Raw genomic sequence first — 21,442 nt, 5'->3', positions numbered from 1 at the left:
TTTCCATGACATTTGGAAGAACTGAATTACTATGTCAGTCAGGCCAAAATTAGAGCTTTAAATGCATGTTAGCATGTTAATCCCACCGAGCTCTCAAAGATGGATCAACACCCTTAGCTCAGGAGTTTTATGGATCTAAGGCTCCTCTTGAGACTTAAGTATAATTTTTTTGTATATTTAATTTGTTTTTGCTGAATTCACATACTAATGTTGGACTTAACAGAGGGAACAAAAGAAAGGAGAGTAAACAGAAGAGAAAAGTAGAGTAAAAAGTGGAAAGAGGAGACAAAGATATAAAAGACAGAAAACAACTACAAACTAAAAATAGGAGAATCAGCTGCAAATCCTTTAAAGAAACAGAAAACATCCAATAGCCTCTATAAGAAAACACAGCAGACAATCATCAAGAGCACCTGCAGGAAGAGTTTGCTGAAGATTAAAGAGGTAGCTTTTTAATCTGGTTACTTCATTGATTGATCAAGTCAAAACCATAAATAAAGATGCATTGATGGTGTAAATGAATTTAGGAACCAAACAAGACTGGCAGAACAGATTTTGACTTGGACAATTCCACTATTAATCTAATGTAAGCTAGGAGTGATATAATTATACTGTAGATAGCTGTATACTATGCATTTTTCTTATATACTGGGTCGAACCAGTAATACAGAAAAACATTTTCTGCTGCAGTTGTCATAAAAAATTGACAAAGAGTTTCCAGAAACTAGTATTTGTGTTTTTAGTAATGTCAGGCTAGTTTTCTCCACATCTCTCACAGCTCAATGGGAACAGGCAAGCTGGAAATTCGGCCACCAGCTATTACTCATTATTTGGGTTTAGAAAATCCTTGTTTAGTCATAACTTCCTGTCAGATTGTAAACCCTGTGACACAGTCTTCTTCGAGCCATAAGGTTCCCTGTTGAGGTTGTCAGACCACCTGACATTTTTTTCCACATTTTATTTAAACATTTAATCCAGAAAGTCATCTGCATCTCATTCAAACAATTTTTTATATGAAGGTAATGTACCAAAATTATTTTCAATGGTACATCCTCATTGAATTAAAAAGAAAATACACACACACAAAAACAGTGTATATATCAGTTTATTAATTGGCTCTATCACGTGGTAAATCATGAGTCACAAAACAAAAATCATTTAATTTGTGCCAATATACATTAATTGTACCAAAAAAGACATTTAAAATTTGTAATTTTGTAATGTTTTTTGCATCCATTTGAAAAAAAAAGATTATGCTTGTGACAGTGCTTTCAGTTTACATGAGCAAGAGAATAATATATGGCTAAAAACAAGCCAAGCCAAGTTAATATAAGCAATTAAAAAACCCCCAAGGTTTCAAACCTAAAGGCATACATCCAAAATGGTATTCATGTATTAGTGCTGGATCCTCTGTGTGTCTATGTGCTGTCACTTTATGAGATCTTTATCCTTGTCAAAGACAAAATTCTCCCTCTATTCTGCAAAACTGTCTGCGTGGTTATATCAGCCTAAGTGATTGCTTTGCTGTGGTTTCATGGAGAATCACGCATGCAAAATTGAGCTGTACTGAACTGTGACAAAAGGAGTCATTGTCTCACTCAGCCTGCGGACCCATTTTGCTTCTACATTTTTCTTGCTAGATTTATTCCTATTTTTAAAACTTAATAATAGAGCAAAAGGAAAGTGTGAGTACCAAGCAAAGGTTTTTAGTGAAAAGCTGTCATCTAGAAAGTATTTTTTTAATGTGTAGTCTAATTTAGGGTATTTATTTTGCTGTGAGAATAAAACAGAAATACAGATTCAAACAGGAAACTAGAAAAATTTCAAAACAATCTAACTTTGGACTAATACCTCCTCAAGGACACATGAACAATAGCTTAAAACGCCCCAAAGGATACTCTAGCTATAAATAGAACATCTAAAATGAATCCTTACTCTTTTATGCTTCCAACTGCTGCATAATTACACTCAGACCTATCGCTTTATTTCAGGTTTGTTTGAGAACAAAGTTAAGGTTGGGTTACAAGGGAGCTCAGTTTTTTAAAGTACATCTATCCCAGGAACACATCTCCATAGAAGCCCACTCCCCCAACATTCTTGTTTCCAGTCTCATCAACCAATTCAGGAAAGTGCGCCCCCACACAGACATTAACAGCCTCCCTCACTTCTGCTGGCAGAGACCTCAGTTTCTGTGCATGCTCCCTCAGGGCATCTTGATTGAGCTGCCAACACAAGAGCCAAAGATCAGTTGGAGGATTGCTAAAAGGATAGTACACTTCTTTTACACTGCTTTTTGTACAACCCCAGATTGACCTGAGTTCTAAAAACATTTGTCACATTGTGTAAAAGGAGAATAAAGACAAAATGCAATGATTTGCAGATCTTATAGACCATTCATTTATTAGCAATTAAACATGGAAAAGAGCCCAAATGTTGAAATGGAGACATTTTTTCTATTTCATGACAAATATTAGGTTGAAGTTGATGAAACCAATAAGTTTCAAACTGGATAGGACAAAAAAATTTTGCAATTAGGTTAATTGGTAAAGGGTCAGTAACATGACTGGGTATAAAAAGAGCACCTTAGAGAGGAAGAGTCTCTTAAGTAAAGATGATGATTATTATCTGACTATTATTATTACAAGAAGAGGGGATGCTACTCAGTGGTAAACATGATCATGTCCTGAACAAGGATTTTTCAAAATGTGCTGCTCCCATCAATTTTTGACAATAATTTTCATGAGATAGTAAAATGTTCCACTTTTAACTTTTGATATTTTTACATTTATTATTTTGAATAAAATGTTGGTTTATGAGATTGATAAACTTTTGGATTCTATATTTAAAATATTTTTTCAACAGGTGCTTAAAATATTGATATGGATTTCTGTTTTGGTATAAGTTAAAATTAAAGATTATTTCTAGCCTGAAATTAGGCAGTGGGCTTTAGTTCACTGCAATGGATTGACTTCGAATATGATTTTTAGCTCAGTACAGTAAGTGACTCAATATATAGTCAATAATCTAAAATACAGCTGCATATATGTGCTCGCATCAAATTATTCTTTTTTCTTTGCCTGTTTTTTTTCTTTTTTAACCTAATTTGAATTCCTCCCACTGCTCCTAACAATATCAAAAATTGTATTGTAAGCTAATACTATTGGTGACACATAAAAACCCCACCAACCATCTGGCTTTCCCACGTCAGTGTCTAAACTATTTCACACCTCCTTTCTCAATATTCACTGCCAATATTTCTCCGATTCAAAAGAAAGCATTGTCATTGAAAGCTCTGATGTCATTTACAGCTGTGGGAGATCCGCCTGTTGTTTCTCAATCACATAAGCTGGATTTGTCACGCTGTAGCACTATAGAGATGCACAAAATGGACAAATGGCCACAGCTAACAGAAAAGAAAAACAAGAATCTCTACACACTGGCAAAGGATTTTGAATGAAAACCCCTCTAAAGGTTATAATTATGATAAAATGCAGTCAAAATCAGTACAAATGTATTCAAAGAGTGAGTCTTACTTTATAATTAAGTTTAGCCCAGGATTAAGCCATCAGTGAATCGAATACAGTGGCAATATGATGGAACTAAAGCTGTTTTTTAAATAAGAATAAGGGACAAAAACTGACCAGAAAACTCTCTTTCTTGGTTGTACTTTTGTAGGATGTGTAAAAGGAACTTCTTGTTCCTCTTTGCTGTTTCATGTGTTAAAAAAATTCTGTGAAATATCATTTGAAGTGACAAAAACAGTTGTCTCCTGATATCAGTGTGTACCTGATTAGTCAGGGCCTTTATTTCTTCCAGTGTAGCAGCTTGTTTCTTCATCAGTGCTTCTTGCTGTGGACTGTTCTCTGAAGGCTGTAACAACACAGTAAAGTACAAAACACGTTACTACTGAAAAACACTATTGATTTGTGGTTTTGAGTCTGTGTGTGCTTGCTTGTGTGTGTTTGTGCATGTAGTGTGAGAGATACAAACTGTCTATAAGTGGTTCATGTACTCATGTTCCTCCCTGCAAGCGTATGTATATGTACTCATGGGATGCAACCTGAGAGATAGGATCAATACAGTTAAGTTGCACGTTGGACTTGTCCAGTTAAATTACACAGCCCTAGCTGAAGTCTAGAATTCAATACTGAGGCAGTGCTGATTAAACAAGTGATTGTGTTATAAGTAGTTGGGGTAATTAATGGAGAAAGTGCTTATTAAGTTGATCAGCTTGAATGTTAATGCTACCAAAATGTCTGGCGAGATGGGGGTGGTTCCCTGCCATGCACATTGAGTCGATTGTCAAGGAGCAAAGTGAAATGGCCAGGTCATTAACCCAGATACATCAGGGCTGAATCTTGATGAGCTGACAGAGGAACAAGAGGAGAGCTCGGTGAGTCATTGACCACACATGGATTAACCTAAGTGCTCCGAGTAATGGCTTGGTCTATGTTCAGAGCCTGCACTTTATTTATTGGGTAGAAAGAGAGTGTTAGTGTGTTAGTGATTGGCAGCCTAACGTGGGCATATACATAGGTGTACATATTTTTGCATGTGTGGGTGTACTTACAGTAAAATGATGAGTGTGGGCTCCTGGAAGCAACATGTGGGCGCTCAATACATGAACATGTGTGCTGTAACATGCCTAAGGTAGCATTTTTTCTGTTTTATTCAAATCATTTGAAACTTCGTCACCATGGTTACACTGTTAGATAAAAACATTTGTTGTATACAGTGCTGCAAGCTGGTGGTGTTTACACACACAAGGATATGTTTAATAGTAAGCAAATACAGTATCACTCGCTTGTAGAGACTAGAAGTTCAACCTTTAAATACACACACTTCTTGTTCTCCTCATTTAGTCTTTTCCTTAGTCTCAACAGAGTTGGTAAATAAATCATTATATAGTGTGATGTAGCTTAGATTTGTAGTGTTAGATTTATATTTTAAGATGTTTTAATTAAGATTATAAAGATGGTCTTTTACAACAGACCTAAAGTTCTTTGAAGTTAAACTTTAGGTAATGAGAAAGTAACTTGTGTAAGACATAGCAGGAAATAAGAAACAAAAGTTATCTCTGTTTTACTTGATTCCCTCAACAATTACAATGCCAAAGCATCTTTAGTTCATCAGCTAAAATTTACACCCTATTCTTGCATCACAAGTTGTTGTAAGCCCTCACAGACAGTTAACTTTTGGCACCAAGCTAGCTGTTTTCCATCCTTAGCACAACTTTGGCTTCACATTTACCCAGTACAAGAAACATAAAAATGTGGATGTTGCTCCCAGGAAAAGATTTCCTAAATTGTTGAATGGTTTCTATAATTTTACAGAGTGTTCAAAAGAGAAAACATTTACAAAGAGAGTGGTTTTTCACTTACTGCACCATCAGGTTGACTGGTCTCATCCAGCTGCTCCGTGCTCATTGCCTTTTTCAACCTAAATGAAGATAATTTCAACTAAATAACATCAACATAACTTAAAAAATTGCCAGCTCATTCAATCCAATTCAATGTACAGAAGATAAAATATTTATCCTCAGTTTTTTTTCACTCTGGACACAAGGCTGTTAATTTTCACCTACAGGGAAACTGACAGTAAATAAAAGTCATTCAAGGCTGTGAACTCACTTTGACTTTTCATTCTGACATTTTGGGAGCATCTTCTTTTTTTCTTTAGTTTCACTGCAATGCAAGAAAAAACAGCAAGTGAGGATACACAATCTTCAAATGAAAATCAAATCTGTAATTAACCTTTTCGCTTTAATCAAGAGTTGCAGGGCTGAGTGTGTCTGATGTGACCTTATCCGTACAGCGAAAAGAAGACAGGTAAATTATCAGAGCTGCTTTTGCGTTCCTACAGCTGTTTAAACACCTGTTGGATAATAGCTGTCCTGAGATACCCATCTGCCTGCTGGAGACTTTGGACAACACATACACATGCACACACACACACAAATCTAACACCATAAGCCAGCCAAGGACATTGGAAGACCTGCCTGCTGAGGTGATTCATTCATTATTTGAGGTATTCTGCTTGGAAAATGTCAACTTTTTCACCTCAGATGACACACACATTTTCACACCAAAGTCTCAGGGGGACAGATTGGACAGACTCAGTAAAGCCTTCTGATCTATGCACCATGTCCCAAAGGTGTTGCATGTATGCTCACACCTCTCCAGGGTCTTCAGTTCACTGCTGTGTCTCTCCATGGCCATCTCCAACAGTTTGGTAAGTCTCTGTCACAATGAAAAATTAAATTGCACAGTCAAGGAAAAGCTCTGACGTTGATTTGATTTGCTCTACAAAACACTAACCAAAAGTTCAACCTGTCTGCCAGTTTGGTGAGAATTTAACTTTAAGATTGACCAGAGCATTTGGGGTAACAAGCACATACAGTAATCTAACCGTCTATAATTTGCACTCTGTCCACTAAGGTTGCAAATACTTAAAATGTCTAATGCTGAACTGAAAGTCCCTCTTAAACTGTGATTGTTCACCACTAATGATCACAAAAACACAACAAAGTGAGGTAAATTTAGCTGCTACATGAAAAGGTGAATGCATCCTGAGTCATAGAGATTAACTCTATTTTGGGGGCAAGTCATTACATACAATAAAGACATTCAAGAGCTGAGTGTGAGGAGAGTGGTTGCTGTGTGAGGAACACATAAAAACAGCTCGAACAAGAAGCAGAATTAATCTGGCAAGTTCAAGGAACCCTGTATACTTATAAATAAGAGAAATTAGATAAACAAATCCTGTTGGGACTAGTTAGAGTACAATAAACAAAATGTTTTTCGATGGTAAAAACATAAATAATTATACTGTTTCACTGCAAATAATTACTGGTTTATTTACTGTAACCAACAACCCTGTTTCCTAAAATGTTGGGATGTTCTGTAGATTGTAAATAAACAAAATGTTGTGGTTTTCAGCTTTACTGAATTTAACTAGAAATAGTAGAAAAACAAAGTATCATATATGAAACATTTATCATATTAGATGGGGCAAAGATGTCCAATCTGGGTTCCTTAAGAGCCACAGCCTTGCAGGTTTTTAAGTTTTCCCTGCTCCAACACACCTGATCCTGGGGTGACCAAGATAAACACTTCTACAAAAATAATACTATTTGTGAGTACTATAAAGAGCAATTCAATTTGAATATTAAAATGGAAAATGCATTTGTAGATTTCACTGGTAGAAATCTTTAAAAAAAAGGTTCCTAAAATTAAAGAATGTTTGTGTAAACAAAAACAGTTCAGTATAAATGCAATATCAGAAATGTGGCTTGATAATAAGAAAGTCAGTGAAATGGGACTAAAAGGACAAAAATTACTGTACATGCTTTATTGTTCCATGTTGCTTCCATATATGACTTATTGTGTAGAGATATAGGATAATACATAGAAAACCAACACTTTTCCTATTTTAAAGTTACAAAACAGAGCTATAAGAATTATAAATCATTCAAATTTCACAGAACCAACTAACACTTTGTTTATTCATTTAAATACCCTTAAATTGTATGATTTATTTTAATATAAAATGGCACAGATAGCGTATAAAGCAAAAAATAATTTACTTTGCCGCGGTACTCAGAAGCTGTTTGACATAAGAGAGAGTCGATATGATTTGAGGGGAACAGATTAAAATATAAAAATAAAAAATTACAAAAATAAAGCAGAGATGTGCTTCTGTTAGAGGTGTTAACTTGTGGAATAGTTGTGACAATGACCATGCATCAACCATGCATATTTGTCACAACATATTTTGTGTACAAATCTAAAATACACCTGATTCAAATCAATGGCTCATTAACAGGCTGGTGCAAAAATTGACCATTTTTTGGAAAACCGTTTCATTTGAATCAGGTGTGTTTTACCAGGGAAACACTAAAACCTGCAGGATGGTAGATCTGGAGGACCGGAGTTGGTGACCACTGCTCTGCAGTAAAAGGCCATTGTGTTGGCAAATTCTTCTGACAACCTGTTTAGCAATATTATTACATTTGTATGAGTGGTGTTTGTTTTCACAATAATTTAATAGTCTTTTAACTAGTTTTTCACTAGTTTAATAAATGTGCAAAATATCTTATTCTGTCCGTCTGCTGTGTATTGGCAAGCTGGTGTAGGAGTTTTGTGTCCTTAGTTTTTAAAGTTTCTGTTTGTTTCCTCCCTGCAATTTTCTACAAATACCTCTAGTTCTGGTGCTGAACTTTTCAGATCAGCTGTTACTGTCCCAACCAACATGCTAATTTTTTGTTGATGTGATGCTTATTGTTTCTCCATGCTCCCTTTACACCTGAGTCAGATTTCCCTAGAAGGTCTTCCTGTTGTATTTTCTCCTCAGCATCACCAAGTGTTTGCTTAAAATGAGTCTCTGGTTTCAATCTTGTTGCCAAGAAAACCTTCCTGAAAACACTTATATTGTCTTTTTTTGCACTATATTTATAAATCTAATGGACTAGTTTTTGCTGGGTTGCAGCTGCCACACATGGAAACACTAAGAATGTAGGTCAGAAAACCCAAATAAGTTGAAAAGATGCAAATGTAACCTGTAGAGCTGGGAGCAGAATTGTGACAGTGCTTTCAAAGTACAGCTTCAACTACATAATAAATATGTTGACTTTTTTCTCTCCAGTGATGTATTTTTTTCTTATCCTAAATGAAACTACAGATTTTTAAAGTAAAAGGTGAATTTTACAAACCTCGGTAGCACACTGTTCTTTCTTCTTCTTCATCTGATCACATTGTTCTGTCCACAGAGTCTGCAGCTCAGTCTGCATTTTATCCTTTTGCTCCTGCACTCGCTCTTTCTTCACACTGGATTCAGAGGTGTTGTCCCCTCCCCTGATGTAGTAAAACACAAAAAGCAGGACATTTGCAAAGGAATAGTTTCTAAACTATAAGCCACTTTGCTCTCTTTAATAACACATGACTTTGCCTGACAGCTTAGCACAGAGTAGTGTGCAGGAAAAGTCCTTCAGCCCAAACTCATTCAGTAACTTGTAGCTTAGCAGGGAAAACACACTAACTGCAGAATATTATACATGTATCTAAATATAAACTTGTTAAAAAACTTGACCAAATCAACAACAGCACCAGTATTATTAAGTCAGAATCAATAAGCTGTCAAATTCAGTGCTACTTTGCTAAAGCAGAACAGTCTTTGGTGAATGATTAGACATAAACAAGTGGACAGATGGGGCTCAGAACACCCTTCTTCTTGCAACTTAATCGAAACCTCTTTTGTCAAATGGTCTACTGTATTTCCGTAAGGGAAAGAAAGAGGGGGAAATGCTTATACTCTTTTTTCTTAATCGAAGCCTTCTTCTTGATGGCCTTGAAAGAATCAGAGTATTTCTGAATTAGATCTTCAGCCTTTTTCTGATATTTCTTTTCAGCTTCTTTCATCTCTTTCTCCTGACGCTTGATGACCTTCAGATAGTTCTTGTGCTGTGTCAGTTGTTCAGTTGTCACAGTTGAAGGCTCTGCAGCAAATAAAACAAAGAGCTATGTTGAGGGAATCTTCTACTGCGAGTGCTGGGTAAAATCAAATCAGCAACAACAAAAAAAGCCTGTAAATTGGTCTGCATTTTTCTTTTTAGCATTCTTTTACTGAAAGTGTATTGACAGAAGAAAAAATGTGATGGGTGAAGCGTGTGAAGTACTTCAGGGTTACCTTCACTGCCTGTTGTTGGCTGGGATGACTCATTCAGTCCTGCAGAGTCTTCAGATGAATTTGCAGAACAGGTCACAGCAGCTGTTTCTTCAGCTGCAGACCCTTCAGCAGCTGCTTCTGGTGCCTCCTTGTCATCTAAATCAGACTCTGGGTTAGTACCAGGGCCAGTGATTGGCTCTTCTTTGGCTTCAGGAGCTGCCTCTGGTTCTGTGGCTGTTTCTTCCTCAGCAGGAACTTCCTCGGTAGAAGGTTTGGCTTCTGGTAGGATTTCAGATGGAGGACTTTTTGCATCTTCAGTAGGAGTGGTATCAAGTATTTGAGGAGGCTCAGGTTGTGGAGTATCTGCCTCATCTTTCGCTTCTTCTGTGCTAGCTTCAGGTGGAGACTGGGATAACTGTTCAGTGTCATCAGCGGGTGGTATAGGTTCAGATGCAACTTTTTCTAAAAGAGGCAAAAAGTTGAGAGATGAAATTATAAACCATACACTGCAGTCTGATACAAGGGTCACATTACAGCTCAGGGTACTAAAAATAAACCCTGAACAGCTTATTACCGTCAGGAGGGGCTTCACTTTCTTTGGCTTTGTCTGTGGGGGGCTGGACCACAAGTGGCAACTCATAGGGAGAAAGGTAGTCAGAGGATGACTGCAGGGGTTAGAAAGTAGGAAAGGAACAATTTAGCAGAGCTGGTCATTTTCCAAGAACTTAATCAGCGCTGTTATGGTTTTATAAGAAATCTGAGTACATCACATATTACTTTAAGTGGATGATTTTACCTCTTTAGGGGTCTTTGTGGGTTTCTCTGAGCCTTTTGTTGGATTAAATAAGGCATCTGTGAAATCTGTGGGAGACTGAAACTTATCAGTGTACAAGGCAATGAAAATGCATGCTTTTAAATCATACAAAAATTAAATATTACTGAGCTCCCCACAGTTTTGTTTGTGTTTGTTACTCTGGCAACATTGAAGGCAAAGGTTTTGTTTGCTTTATTTTGTTACTTTTTTTCTTTAGCAATAACACAGGGTGAAAAACTAGCACCTGCAAATGCAGCAGGGATGTAATCCTTGACCTCGATGTACACAAAGAGAGCAGGCAGAGTGAGAGGCATGTTGCTCTCACTGCGAAGGCAGATGTGGTGGAAACCTGCAGGGCACAAATAAAAATTTGGGTGATTTAAAACAAAGCAGCGGTTCCTCTAATACTAAGACTGACTACCTCTGAACATCCAAATCCTTTGACAGACTTTTAAGCAATACACATCAGATGAAGAGGAGTTTTTTTGTTTGTTTGTTTGGTTGTTTTTTTTTTTTACAGAGTTACTGACCTGACTGAATGGCATCAATTGGGATGATTCTGTGTCCCAAGAATTTCCCATTCTCTTCATGGACTACAATTCTCAGAGAGGCCATTTCTGGGAGCAGAATCTAGGGAAAATAAAAAACAGACAGATTGCATCCAGATTTGCCTTCCATTACGATATTCACAAACCTATTTAACATATTTTGTTCTTAAATACTCACTTTTTCAAAAACAAAAGGCTCCTCGTTCCATACTGGATTAATGGCATTAAGTGTGGTGGACCACTTGGTGCGATATTTCTTCTTGGGGTCTCCTGGCAGTCCAATTACCTCCACCTCAACCCCTGTTTTCACATTCTTGTCAGACAGAAACTGTCCAGAGTAGATCTGGTGAGACAAGTGTATGATGATGACACACATGTATAAACTGGTTAAGAGTATTGATGAATTCTGCTGTGTCTATGTATGTTTATGAAATAGTGGCTTCAAATTAAGCTCAGAGTCCGCTGAAATACCTAGAACTGTGTGTCAGTTGCAGCAGGGAACCTATGTTATGATGGACTCTGCATCTCAACAACAAACATAGACTTCTCAGAGCTACTGAGGCTAATTTATTACCTCATCTTGACATGTGAAATCATCTGCTATTTATATATACATACTGCATTAAATGTTTATTTATTTAAATGCAATGAAATGCAATAAATAATGCAGCCTTAACATATAAAAATGTTTAGAAGCTTTAATATAAATTATTTTGAGCCCTCATATGATTATATTTATGCATTAAATAACACTACTAAGCACATCACATGGAACCTGCCTTTATGGTCAGTGTGCTTGCCACCACAGTGTCAATCCTGTCACAGAAAGGGTCAAACTTCTTATCACCACGACGCAGAACATCATGTTTGAGGATGTATCCCGTTCGGCCGTTGAATTCAAACAGAGACATGTTCAGCTGCATGGGGAAGTCTGGAAATACACACAAACAGCTCGTTCATGCCACCTCTCTGCAGCTTCAGGAGCAACAATGAGAATTCTGGGATGCAGAGAACAGCAGAGGCCTGAGCAGCACAAAGAGATGCAACACTGACCTGCTGTGGTGAAAAACAGGAACACAGCTTTGAAATACAAATGTTTTTAAGTGTGTCAGAAAATTGCAGTTTGATCTATGGATTGATATATCTATGCTTGTGATGCAGGAAATAAGTGATGTTCCTCAGGGTTTTTTTTATTGTTTTGTTTTGTTTTGTTTTGTCTGTGTGTGTGTGTGTGTGTGTGTGTGTGTGTGTGTGTGTGTGTGTGTGTGTGTGTGTGTGTGTGTGTGTGTGTGTGTGTGTGTGTGTGTGTGTGTCAATAGATACCCATGGTCTGGTAGTTGAGTGCTACCATCTGGCAGCCAACATTCCAAAAAGGTTGAGGACTGTAGTTGGATGAGTCCATTCTTGTTCCTTTGGGGTAAATTCTGCTCATCTGCCTCTTATTATATCTGAGAGAGACCATTTAGGAAACATGAATATATATTTTTGTATTTGTATCTCTCCTTTTGCTCTGCACTGACTGTTATATAAGACCATATTCAACAGAATTTATGTGAGCTTGAACTGAGTATTTGTGTTTATTGGTGCAACGTTTGCAGCACCATTAAAGGATACTCAACAAATTCAACAGCAGTCTTGGCAATCATTGCCTCCCCTTTGGTCTCCACAAAAGATGAGATTACATAACTCTTATTTTTCTCTGTAAAAAAAGAAGAAAATGGGAGAAAAGAACTGCTTCAGCCACATTGACTTATGTGTTTACCAGGGTCCTGTTCCAAAATGCATTTAGTCTGAGTTTGATTTACGGTGTGCAGACATACTTCGAGCATTGTCAAAAGAGATGAATTTGTTGGGCTGGATGTAGTTGACAATGGATGACATCGCCTCGTAGGATGTTACTTCCTGTCCAGCTGTACCCTGTGGTGGATTGACAGGAAGTCAGGTGACATTTGGACTCTTGTTGCAGGAAACAGATGAAACTTTAATGATTTACCTCATCTGATGTCTTCATTTTCTCCTCATCCTGTTCTTCTGTGTCTTCGTGCTCCTCAGTGTCCTCCACAGCTCCCTCCCCATCAACTTAAATAATTCAACATATTGTTAGTGACCTAGTGATGCATAAAAATATTTAAATATTCCTGTGTTTTTTGGTACATAACCTAATTCATTATAGGATTTGTCATGTGCACCTTGGTTTTCCTGAGCTCCAGCTGCTGGAGTAGTTGCATCCTGGGATGGGGTGTTTGGATCCTGAGTGGGTGCAGCTGTAGATGTCGTCTGATCAGTGGCTGCTGTGCTGCTTTTCTTTGTCTGGGCTGGCTTTTCATGGCTTCCCTTTTTGTTCTTGATAAGGATTTTGCCCATGAGCTCAGAGGGACTGGGGATTTGATTGCCTGGTTTCAGCTTAAATTTAGGGAACCAGACAAGATAGAACTTCAAACGGCTATAACCAAATAGATTCAGAGGTCAATGAAAAACATCAAGAGGGCAATGTTACATTCTCAGTTTTTAGACATTTACGCAAAAGTTGATAGATAGATTGGGAATGGGCAAAAGAACAACCACTTAAATTTTAGTTTCTATTCTTTCTTAAAGTTTTAAAACAGAACTGTGGCTTTAGCTGAGATTTAGTATGTGTGTTTGAGGGTCTTGACTGGCAATGATAAGGCAGTGAATATAAATAAACTTGGGGCATTTATTGCATTCCTGATTGTAATCAGGTTTCAGTCATACAACTCTGCATCTAATCTATCATACAGTGTTTTGTTTAATAAATCATCCATGGAGGCCTAAACATGATCATTCTGACAGAAGAGTGTGTAGCAGCAGTGAACTTACAGGGTATTTTTCTAGAGGCTCTGTCAGCAGAGCATCACCAAATATGGTTTTGCAGTAGTTGGCCATCTTCTCTTGTTGTTTCACCCTGAAAAGAATAAAAGTAACAGTTTTTATATCAACCTACCCTTACATGCGCAAAAGGTTCAGCTGCATCTAGTATGTAAGTATTCAATTTGGGATCATGACATTATCACATTGTGTTAGCAGCATTTAGTGTCACGAGTTTATGTTAAAACTCAGATCTTACGAATCAACGTGGTTCTCGAAAGAGAGGACAACAGGGTATTGTGAGGTCTTGAAGGCACTCTCAGCAATGGCCTCTATCACATCCTGTCACAACAAAAAGGGGAGCATTTATGCCTTTTTGGTTTTGACCTGGCTTTGATTTGCTTTGTATAAAATAAATAAAAAATGTGGTGCTGGAGCAAAAGGGAGCAAATATAAATTAAAGACAGAACAACAAACAAAAACATGGGTACAAACATATTCTCTGAAAAAAATGAGCAGAGAAACAATGACAAGCTGTTGTTGTCTCTATATGGAGATCCACATAGACACTGTGGTAAACTGAACTGAGGTGTTGTGTCTGGGCATTTGGGACTGTAAAGTTCCAGCTGCCCTTAAATGGAAGAGTTGAGTGTGAGAGGCTGACGTCTTCCTGCCTGTGTGTGTTTGTGTGTGCTCTTTGAATACTTTCAACACTTTTGCTCTTTGTTCCAAATGTCCATTTCAGCATAATTAAGTAGTAGGTTCACTTACTTACCAGCATAACCATGATGCATTTAACACTATAAAATCAGCAATGCTGCATGTGTTTTTGTAAAAGATTTTCTACTGAATTGATGCAAACTGAGCTGGCAGGAAAATGGGGAAGAGCACTGACTATGGGCAGAGGTGTCAGGTGCAAAGTCAATGCAAACAATCGGTTGTTGTTCCTAATATTTTATGTTACACGCTTATTACTAAGTTAAATATGGGTCATAACCTTGAAGAGGATCTCAGTGGTCATGGTGAAGCCGTGGGTAATGATGGGCTCTTCATCTGGAGGTTTACCCTTCCAGCAATCCAGCTCCAGACACCGGCAGCCAGACAGAAGACACTGGCGATACATCTCTGGAGATGACACGCCAGAGAACTGACCAGCTACACACAGAGAAGAAAACAACAGCAAGGTTGTACGTAAATAAGACAGAGGCAAGTTAGAGGAAAAATTTGAAACCTTGATCCACACAGTGAGGGGATCTGGTAGCTTTCTGTAGTATCAATAAATCAATATAAGTTCTTTGTGATGATCTTTATCTTAAAAGTTTCTATCTTGATAAAAAAAAACCTCTTTCAGAATGATTTGAATCATTAACTTCACTTTCTCTCAGCTCATTTAGACCCAGCTACCGTAGATTTCACACCAAATTATTATCTTATGGAGGTATTTCAATTCTCTATAGGAGTTCCAGTGACATGACAAACAAATGCCAAGGAGCACAGAAACTGATCTGGTGGCACACAGTATCCTATTTTACCATAACACTTTGCGCTGGCTCCCCCCCCCCCCCCCATTTGTCACTATTAGAACATTTCTAAGAACCTAGCTAGGAGGCTTAGTACAGTTATTTGTAAGTTAAAATCAAAGTGATTTGTGTGACCTGTTAGGTATGTGTTGTGGGAAGATTTGATGAAGTAGTGGGGAATGGGTTGGGTCATATCCAGAGATTTGGCCAGCTTATCCTGCATGACAACTGAAGTCTCTGGACCCATCAAGAAGAATAAAAGACCTTCTGGAGAAATCAAACCTGTTGAAGTATAAAAAGACACACTGAAGCATTTAAAGCACAAGTACAAAAGCATTGTCAGACCTCCAAAGAGTAAAATGATCGTCTCCATACCTCTGTTGGAGTTGCTGGTGCATGGTTCATACTTGTCAATCAGGGCCTTGATCTGGTCTTGCCGCAGACGTGGAAACAGCTCCTCGTTGAGCCGAGAATCCCTCTGTTTCTCATTGAGGAACTTGGTGAAATTCTCCTTTGTCATGGTGGGTTTGGTGGAGCTGAAGTGCAAAATGAGATATGACAGTTGCATCAGAAATATACCCAGTGGCGCTTATGTCCATCATGGCCCACTGACTGCCACCTGAGTTCATGCAAGAGTAAGATGGAGCCTCAGACTGGCAAAGTATTAGGCCAGAATAATTCAGTTTATGTTCATCTGTGCTGAGGCACATTTGTTATGCAATAAACAAACTAAAAAAATATTTTTTATTCATAAGAATAAGCAGAGGAGGAAAAAGGTAGACTTACTAAGAAGTGAAGATTTCATAGATCTCAGGCCGAGGACAGAGATTTGTCATGAAGGTCTTGAAGGCAGACTCAGTGAACACATCAGGCTTTATGGTGTCAAACTAAAACATAAAGTTGTAATTATAATGACAAATCTTATTAAAAAATTAAAACCAAAGTAGTTATGAGATTATTACAACCTTCTTTTTAAGCCATGGTAAATATTAGAAAATGAAAGGCGAAGCTACTAGAAATAAAGACAAAATTGGAAAAGCATTTTAATTAGAAGCAAGGTTTTCGCTTCTTACCTTTCCTTTGGGGAGGTGTGCTGCTGCTAAGGCACTTTCAACCCTCTTTTTATCAGCAGGAAACATCTTGTAAATGCTTCAAAGAAAATTTTGGTGACAAACTGATAGGCAAATCTGAAAATACACTGTACAAACTGACCATCTCTTGGTTACACTGAAACCTACTTCTTTACAGGGATCTTTCCATCTTTGTTTGTCTGAAGAGAAATGCGGACGTATCTGAGAATGAATACAAAATATTCCCATTAGAATTCTCTGTGCATGTAATAATGAATCTGTCCTATGATTAAATCAAACACTATTCATTCACCATCTTCTGCAAGCTATTTTGGCAGACTGCACAACATTCACTTACATTTTATCCACGAAGACTTGTCTGCAAGCATTATTTCTCGCAGCATTGTAGGCAATTGAAAGTATGTCATTTGCCCAGTTCTGTTGTGTATTTAATAAGAACAAAAAAACAGGAAAGTTGTGTTACATTCAATGTCACAGTGAGCTGACATTTTGATAACTCTTAAAACATTGCAAAAGCTTTAAAAACTCACCACTAGAGGGTGTCAACACAATAGTACCTCAGGAAATAGTAGCAACGGATGTTGCATTTAAACAAAGGACAATTGTAATTTTATTACAGCTGATTAAATCTGGATGTTAGGGTCATAAAGTCTAATAAAACTTAGAGAAAAGCAGACAGTGCCTCATTGAAGAGGAAGCAAAGGCTTATTATGTAATAGTTGATGGCCTATGGGTGCAATCACAGGGGATAAATGACAGAAAGACTAAACAACTAGAAAAAATTAACAGTGCCAGCAACACACATGTACAGTTTTGTACATTAAAGCCCTTGTTTATTACCTGTGTCACTTTTTCCTTGGAAGCAAAGAAGTTATGGTAAGTCAGATTCACCATGTCTGGACCTGAGACGATAGTTAAGGTTTTGGCAAGATGGTTGCTGTCTGGGAAGTCCAGGTTGAAGACATTGCGGACTTTTGGATGCTGTGAGAAGCAAAAAGAAGACAATGTACAATAGCACTTCTTCCATTTCATTAACTAATCACCTTCATTTATTGAAAAAAAAAGAAAAGAAAATCTAAGTCAACTACATACATTATCTGAACTGATTGGACAACTGAAAGCTTCACTTTTTTAGGCAAATAAGGGAACCATGACATGCAAACATAGCAGGACTAGTTCTACACACACACACACACACACAGACAGGCATTCAGGTAACACAACACAAACAAAAGCAACCCAATGCTTTACGCACTGCCTTCTGGTATTTGCCTCTTTACAATCAATCCCTTCTACTCTGCTCTCAGTGATACAGAGCTGACGTCAGCAATGGAACAGCTTTCCCAAAAGCTCCTCTGGGGCTAAAAAGAAAGATGTGCTTCCATCTGCACCTCAACTAAAGATGCAACTATCTCAGCTCTCCCTAAGGGAAACAGAAGGATGACGATGGTTGCATATGGCAACTCTTTGTAGAGGTCTGCAAGGAATGGAAATGAACTGAAGCTACAACTGTCAGCTTTCAGTACAAAAGAAAAGACGCTTGCATTAAAAAAAAGTCTCAGTTCATGAGTCTGCAGCAGGGTGTGTGTTTATGTTTGTGTGTTGAGGAGTTGCCCTTGTACTTTTGTTCGTTGCTGTTTTTGCAATGCAAATATACTTCTCAAATTATTGGGCAACAAAAGGGCTTGACCATGTATTTGCATGCATGCAGAGATTCTTACGTCAAAGTGCATTTATTTTTGAAGATTGGACCTGAGTGCAGAGTACTACTTCAAATACTCACTTTAGGAAGTTTAGCGTATTTTCCTGTTCTGGTATCTCTGATGGTTGCAACATCAAGGAATGTTGTCTCCTAGAAACAAGAAGTAGAGAGTCATCTCTAACACAAAATTCAACATATAGGCACCATGCCAAATATGGATTTAGAGACCAGTCATCCTTTGGCAAAGAGCAAAAAGATTTGTTTTTATTTTGAGTGAGGAATATCTCACTACATTGTCTCAAAGTAACATAAAGGAAAGTGCTTCCCTTTTCCTTTTTCTTTTTATTTTATATACTCATGAAGATTTTGTAATACTACAATAGCGTTTACACACAAATGAGTTGGGTATGTGGGCTTCACTTGTTTTTCTAAGTGATTTAAACCAGTAGGTGCCTCAATGGAGGATGAAGCACTAAAAGACAGATAGCCCTCTCGACTGAGTGTTTCACAGCCCAGCGGCACAGTGAACCAGGATGGGGCCCCCACATCACAACCGATCAATAGCTGCTGAAGCAGGAAGGAGGTCACAGAAGCTCTAAGCTATCCCACAGCTTCAACAGATCCTAATCATGTGAACATTACGCCACAGTAGATGTGAATCTGGGACATGACTCCTCTGTTTGATGCAGTCAAATCTAATGTTATTCATTGCAGCTTTTCTGCCACATGCATTCGTGGGCACATACTTCTATCAGGATCTGAAGTGGGAGAAGAAAGACAAGCAGCGAATGTATTTTCTGCAGCTTTTAAGGAAACATGGCTGCTCTCGAGCTACTGCCCCAGTTCTATACAGCAGTCACTGAGTCTGTCCTGTGCTCCTCCATCACTGTTTGGTTTGGAGCTGCCACCAAGCAGAAGAAGACCAGACTACAGTGCACTGTGAGGACTGCATCACTGGAATCCCTCTGCCCTCTATTCAGGACCTGTACTCCTTCAGGGTTCAAAGGAAGGCAGGGGACATCATAAAGGACTACTCTCCCTCTGCATGCTGTCTTTTTTGACTGCTCCCGTCTGGCAGGCGCCTCAGAACCCAGCAGACCAGCACTAACAGGCACCATAAAAGCTTCTTTCCCACTGCAGTCATTTTACTGAACACATAAACTGCTAACCGATTGCACAATCCATAATTTCAAGTCATCACTCACTTTATACCACTCCTCTACTGCATCTACTGTATATAGATTTGATATTTGTAGTTGTAATTTGTATTTGTAAATACTGCTCTGTATATAGCAGACACAACAATATAAGAGTCTGTTTTATCTATTACTTCCTACTTATTTTATCCCCTCACTTATTTTATTACTTTTTACTTATCCTAATACTTCCACTAGAATGACAACATCTGCCGACAAAAAATTCCTTGGATGTGTTCATACTTAGCAAATAAAGTTGATTCTGATTCTGATAAAGCCCTCTTTTTTGAAGTCTACTTCTATCATTCTCAGTTTCTGTCAACACTGTCGTGATGGTGTAAATGTGTTTCTTATAAGGTGTTACAATGAAGAACCACTGTTACTATGATGTAATTCATTGTAGAAATACCTTTAACTATGCAATGTAATATATATCATTGGATTAAAACATCACCAACTATTTTGCTAAAATATTAGGAAGTGTGTACTTAAAGAGTAAACAAACAGGAGTTAATTCTCCTCCTTGTCAGTGGCTTCTTTCTTTTTCAGACTTTAAATATGAATTACCTTGCTTTGGTTAATCCAGTAGACATAAAAACCTTTGGGATCCATCTTCATGGTGATAGGAACAGTCTTGTTTGAGTCCTTGGATGAGACAAATGAAGTGGCAGCTTATTGATTTCAACCAGTCTGCTTGTTATATTGATGCTGAACTACATGAACTGGAGGTGTACTAATCTATTACATAGCTAAATTAGAAAAAAAATAAGTTAAACTGGAATTCAAAGAAAAAAAATTGTGATTATTATGAGACAAGGAGTTTGATCTAACATTTAATTAATACCTTTCACTTTGTCTGATATCTAATAATCTTTTTTCATTTTATTTTATTACAATATTCACTCACCTCCGACCACTTGGTAAATCTTTCTCCTTTGACCAGGTAGTCTTTGACCTCTGGAGGCTCAAGAAAGTATCTTTTCTTATTCATTTTGTCCCTCTAGAGCAGCTTTTTCTCTAATAATACTACAACTAAAATATCACTTGTATCTAGATATCCACCATAGCCATGCCAGACATTAAACAGCATAAGTTTCCATCTGTTTCAAAATGCACTAAGCTGTAGCTCAGCTGATCTGGCAGTAGTCAGGATGCACCCCTGCTAATATGCATTGCAAATTAAGTAGGAAAGAAAAAAAAAAAATACTTGACAAAAGGTGGATGGGTTGCTGTCAAACTGCCTATAGATTCAACCTGAGAATAAATGCTGTAAGGCAAATATATTATTGTTTGGATTCAGCCAAACAACATTTTCTCCAGAAAACCATCAGATTTATTTATATCTGTATACAATTTTTCTCTTTAAACTACAAGACAAAACTAAACAAGTAGTAAAATGTTCTCATCAAGCCTTAAAAAAGAAATATATTTCCCCAAGTGCAGTATCTCAATTACTATTTAGAAAGATTAAAATCAAGAAAATAATCTATGCAGACATGTCAACATTGTTTTTCGGCTTGACCAGAGAAACGGAGACATGTTTTTATACCAGATCATATAAAATTCAGAAGTCTCTGAATGGCTTGTGGCATTTGAGGAAAGTGAGAAAATGTTTTCCGTGTAGTTTGGGGGAACTGACCCTTTGATAATTGACTCTAACAGCTGCTTTTCACACAAGCTGCCATTTTAATCTGCTTTCTTTATACATGACTTAAAAATAAGTAAAACAACCATCATCCAAACAAAAGGTGAAAAAAGCTTAGTTTTAGTTTATTCATGCCTTTTTTTAACATTTAAAAAGTCTGCTGTTAGATTTGTTCCACTGCACACTATTTGATTGACATTTTTTTCCACAAACTTATTTTATAAAATCATGCCACAACAACCATCTGTCTCGTTGTGATGGCATCATTTATTACTCAAGACAGGATGCTGACTGCTGTTTCAACAAATGATCCCTGGTTATTTGGATATCATTCAAATAAACCTACTGATTGTGCAATATCTAATGCAAACAGTCAGGGACCACAAAATAGACATGTGGGGAACCACCGCAGGTTCATTTTTCCAAGATGCTGATGA

General features: G+C 37.5%; 1 protein-coding gene across 1 annotated transcript; it reads right to left on the bottom strand.

Moving 5' to 3' along the window:
- Nucleotides 1-1,091: 1,091 nt before the first annotated feature.
- plcb2 (phospholipase C, beta 2) lies at nucleotides 1,092-20,452 on the bottom strand. The gene is made up of 32 exons (XM_041972120.1): nucleotides 20,268-20,452; nucleotides 19,928-20,005; nucleotides 18,246-18,314; nucleotides 17,303-17,443; nucleotides 16,800-16,879; nucleotides 16,610-16,663; nucleotides 16,445-16,520; nucleotides 16,158-16,258; nucleotides 15,747-15,907; nucleotides 15,507-15,653; nucleotides 14,849-15,006; nucleotides 14,111-14,193; nucleotides 13,864-13,948; nucleotides 13,215-13,428; nucleotides 13,019-13,104; nucleotides 12,846-12,942; nucleotides 12,640-12,724; nucleotides 12,349-12,473; nucleotides 11,805-11,956; nucleotides 11,204-11,368; nucleotides 11,008-11,107; nucleotides 10,722-10,826; nucleotides 10,460-10,524; nucleotides 10,238-10,328; nucleotides 9,685-10,125; nucleotides 9,310-9,493; nucleotides 8,711-8,852; nucleotides 6,175-6,239; nucleotides 5,631-5,684; nucleotides 5,382-5,439; nucleotides 3,787-3,870; nucleotides 1,092-2,222 (listed from the first exon to the last, which is right to left on the bottom strand). Exons 1-32 carry the CDS (start codon nucleotides 20,349-20,351, stop codon nucleotides 2,052-2,054), a joined length of 3,801 nt encoding a protein of 1,266 aa, XP_041828054.1. The 5' UTR covers nucleotides 20,352-20,452; the 3' UTR covers nucleotides 1,092-2,051.
- Between the last annotated feature and the right edge of the window lie 990 nt (nucleotides 20,453-21,442).

The sequence above is a fragment of the Melanotaenia boesemani genome, chromosome 20 (assembly GCF_017639745.1).
Source record: "Melanotaenia boesemani isolate fMelBoe1 chromosome 20, fMelBoe1.pri, whole genome shotgun sequence".
Classification (NCBI taxonomy): Eukaryota; Metazoa; Chordata; class Actinopteri; order Atheriniformes; family Melanotaeniidae; genus Melanotaenia; species Melanotaenia boesemani.
This window is presented reverse-complemented; position numbering and strand designations above follow the sequence as displayed.

What these genes read in the sequence shown, in the direction of transcription:
- plcb2 (XM_041972120.1), bottom strand. Translation starts at nt 20,351, where the DNA reads ATGAATAAGAAAAGATACTTTCTTGAGCCTCCAGAGGTCAAAGACTAC. An exon ending in CACACCTCCCCAAAGGAAAG is followed by an intron (nt 16,259 to 16,444) that starts GTAAGAAGCGAA and finishes TTTATGTTTTAG; the next exon opens with TTTGACACCATAAAGCCTGA. An exon ending in ACTGCTGTTGAATTTGTTGA is followed by an intron (nt 12,474 to 12,639) that starts GTATCCTTTAAT and finishes GGTCTCTCTCAG; the next exon opens with ATATAATAAGAGGCAGATGA.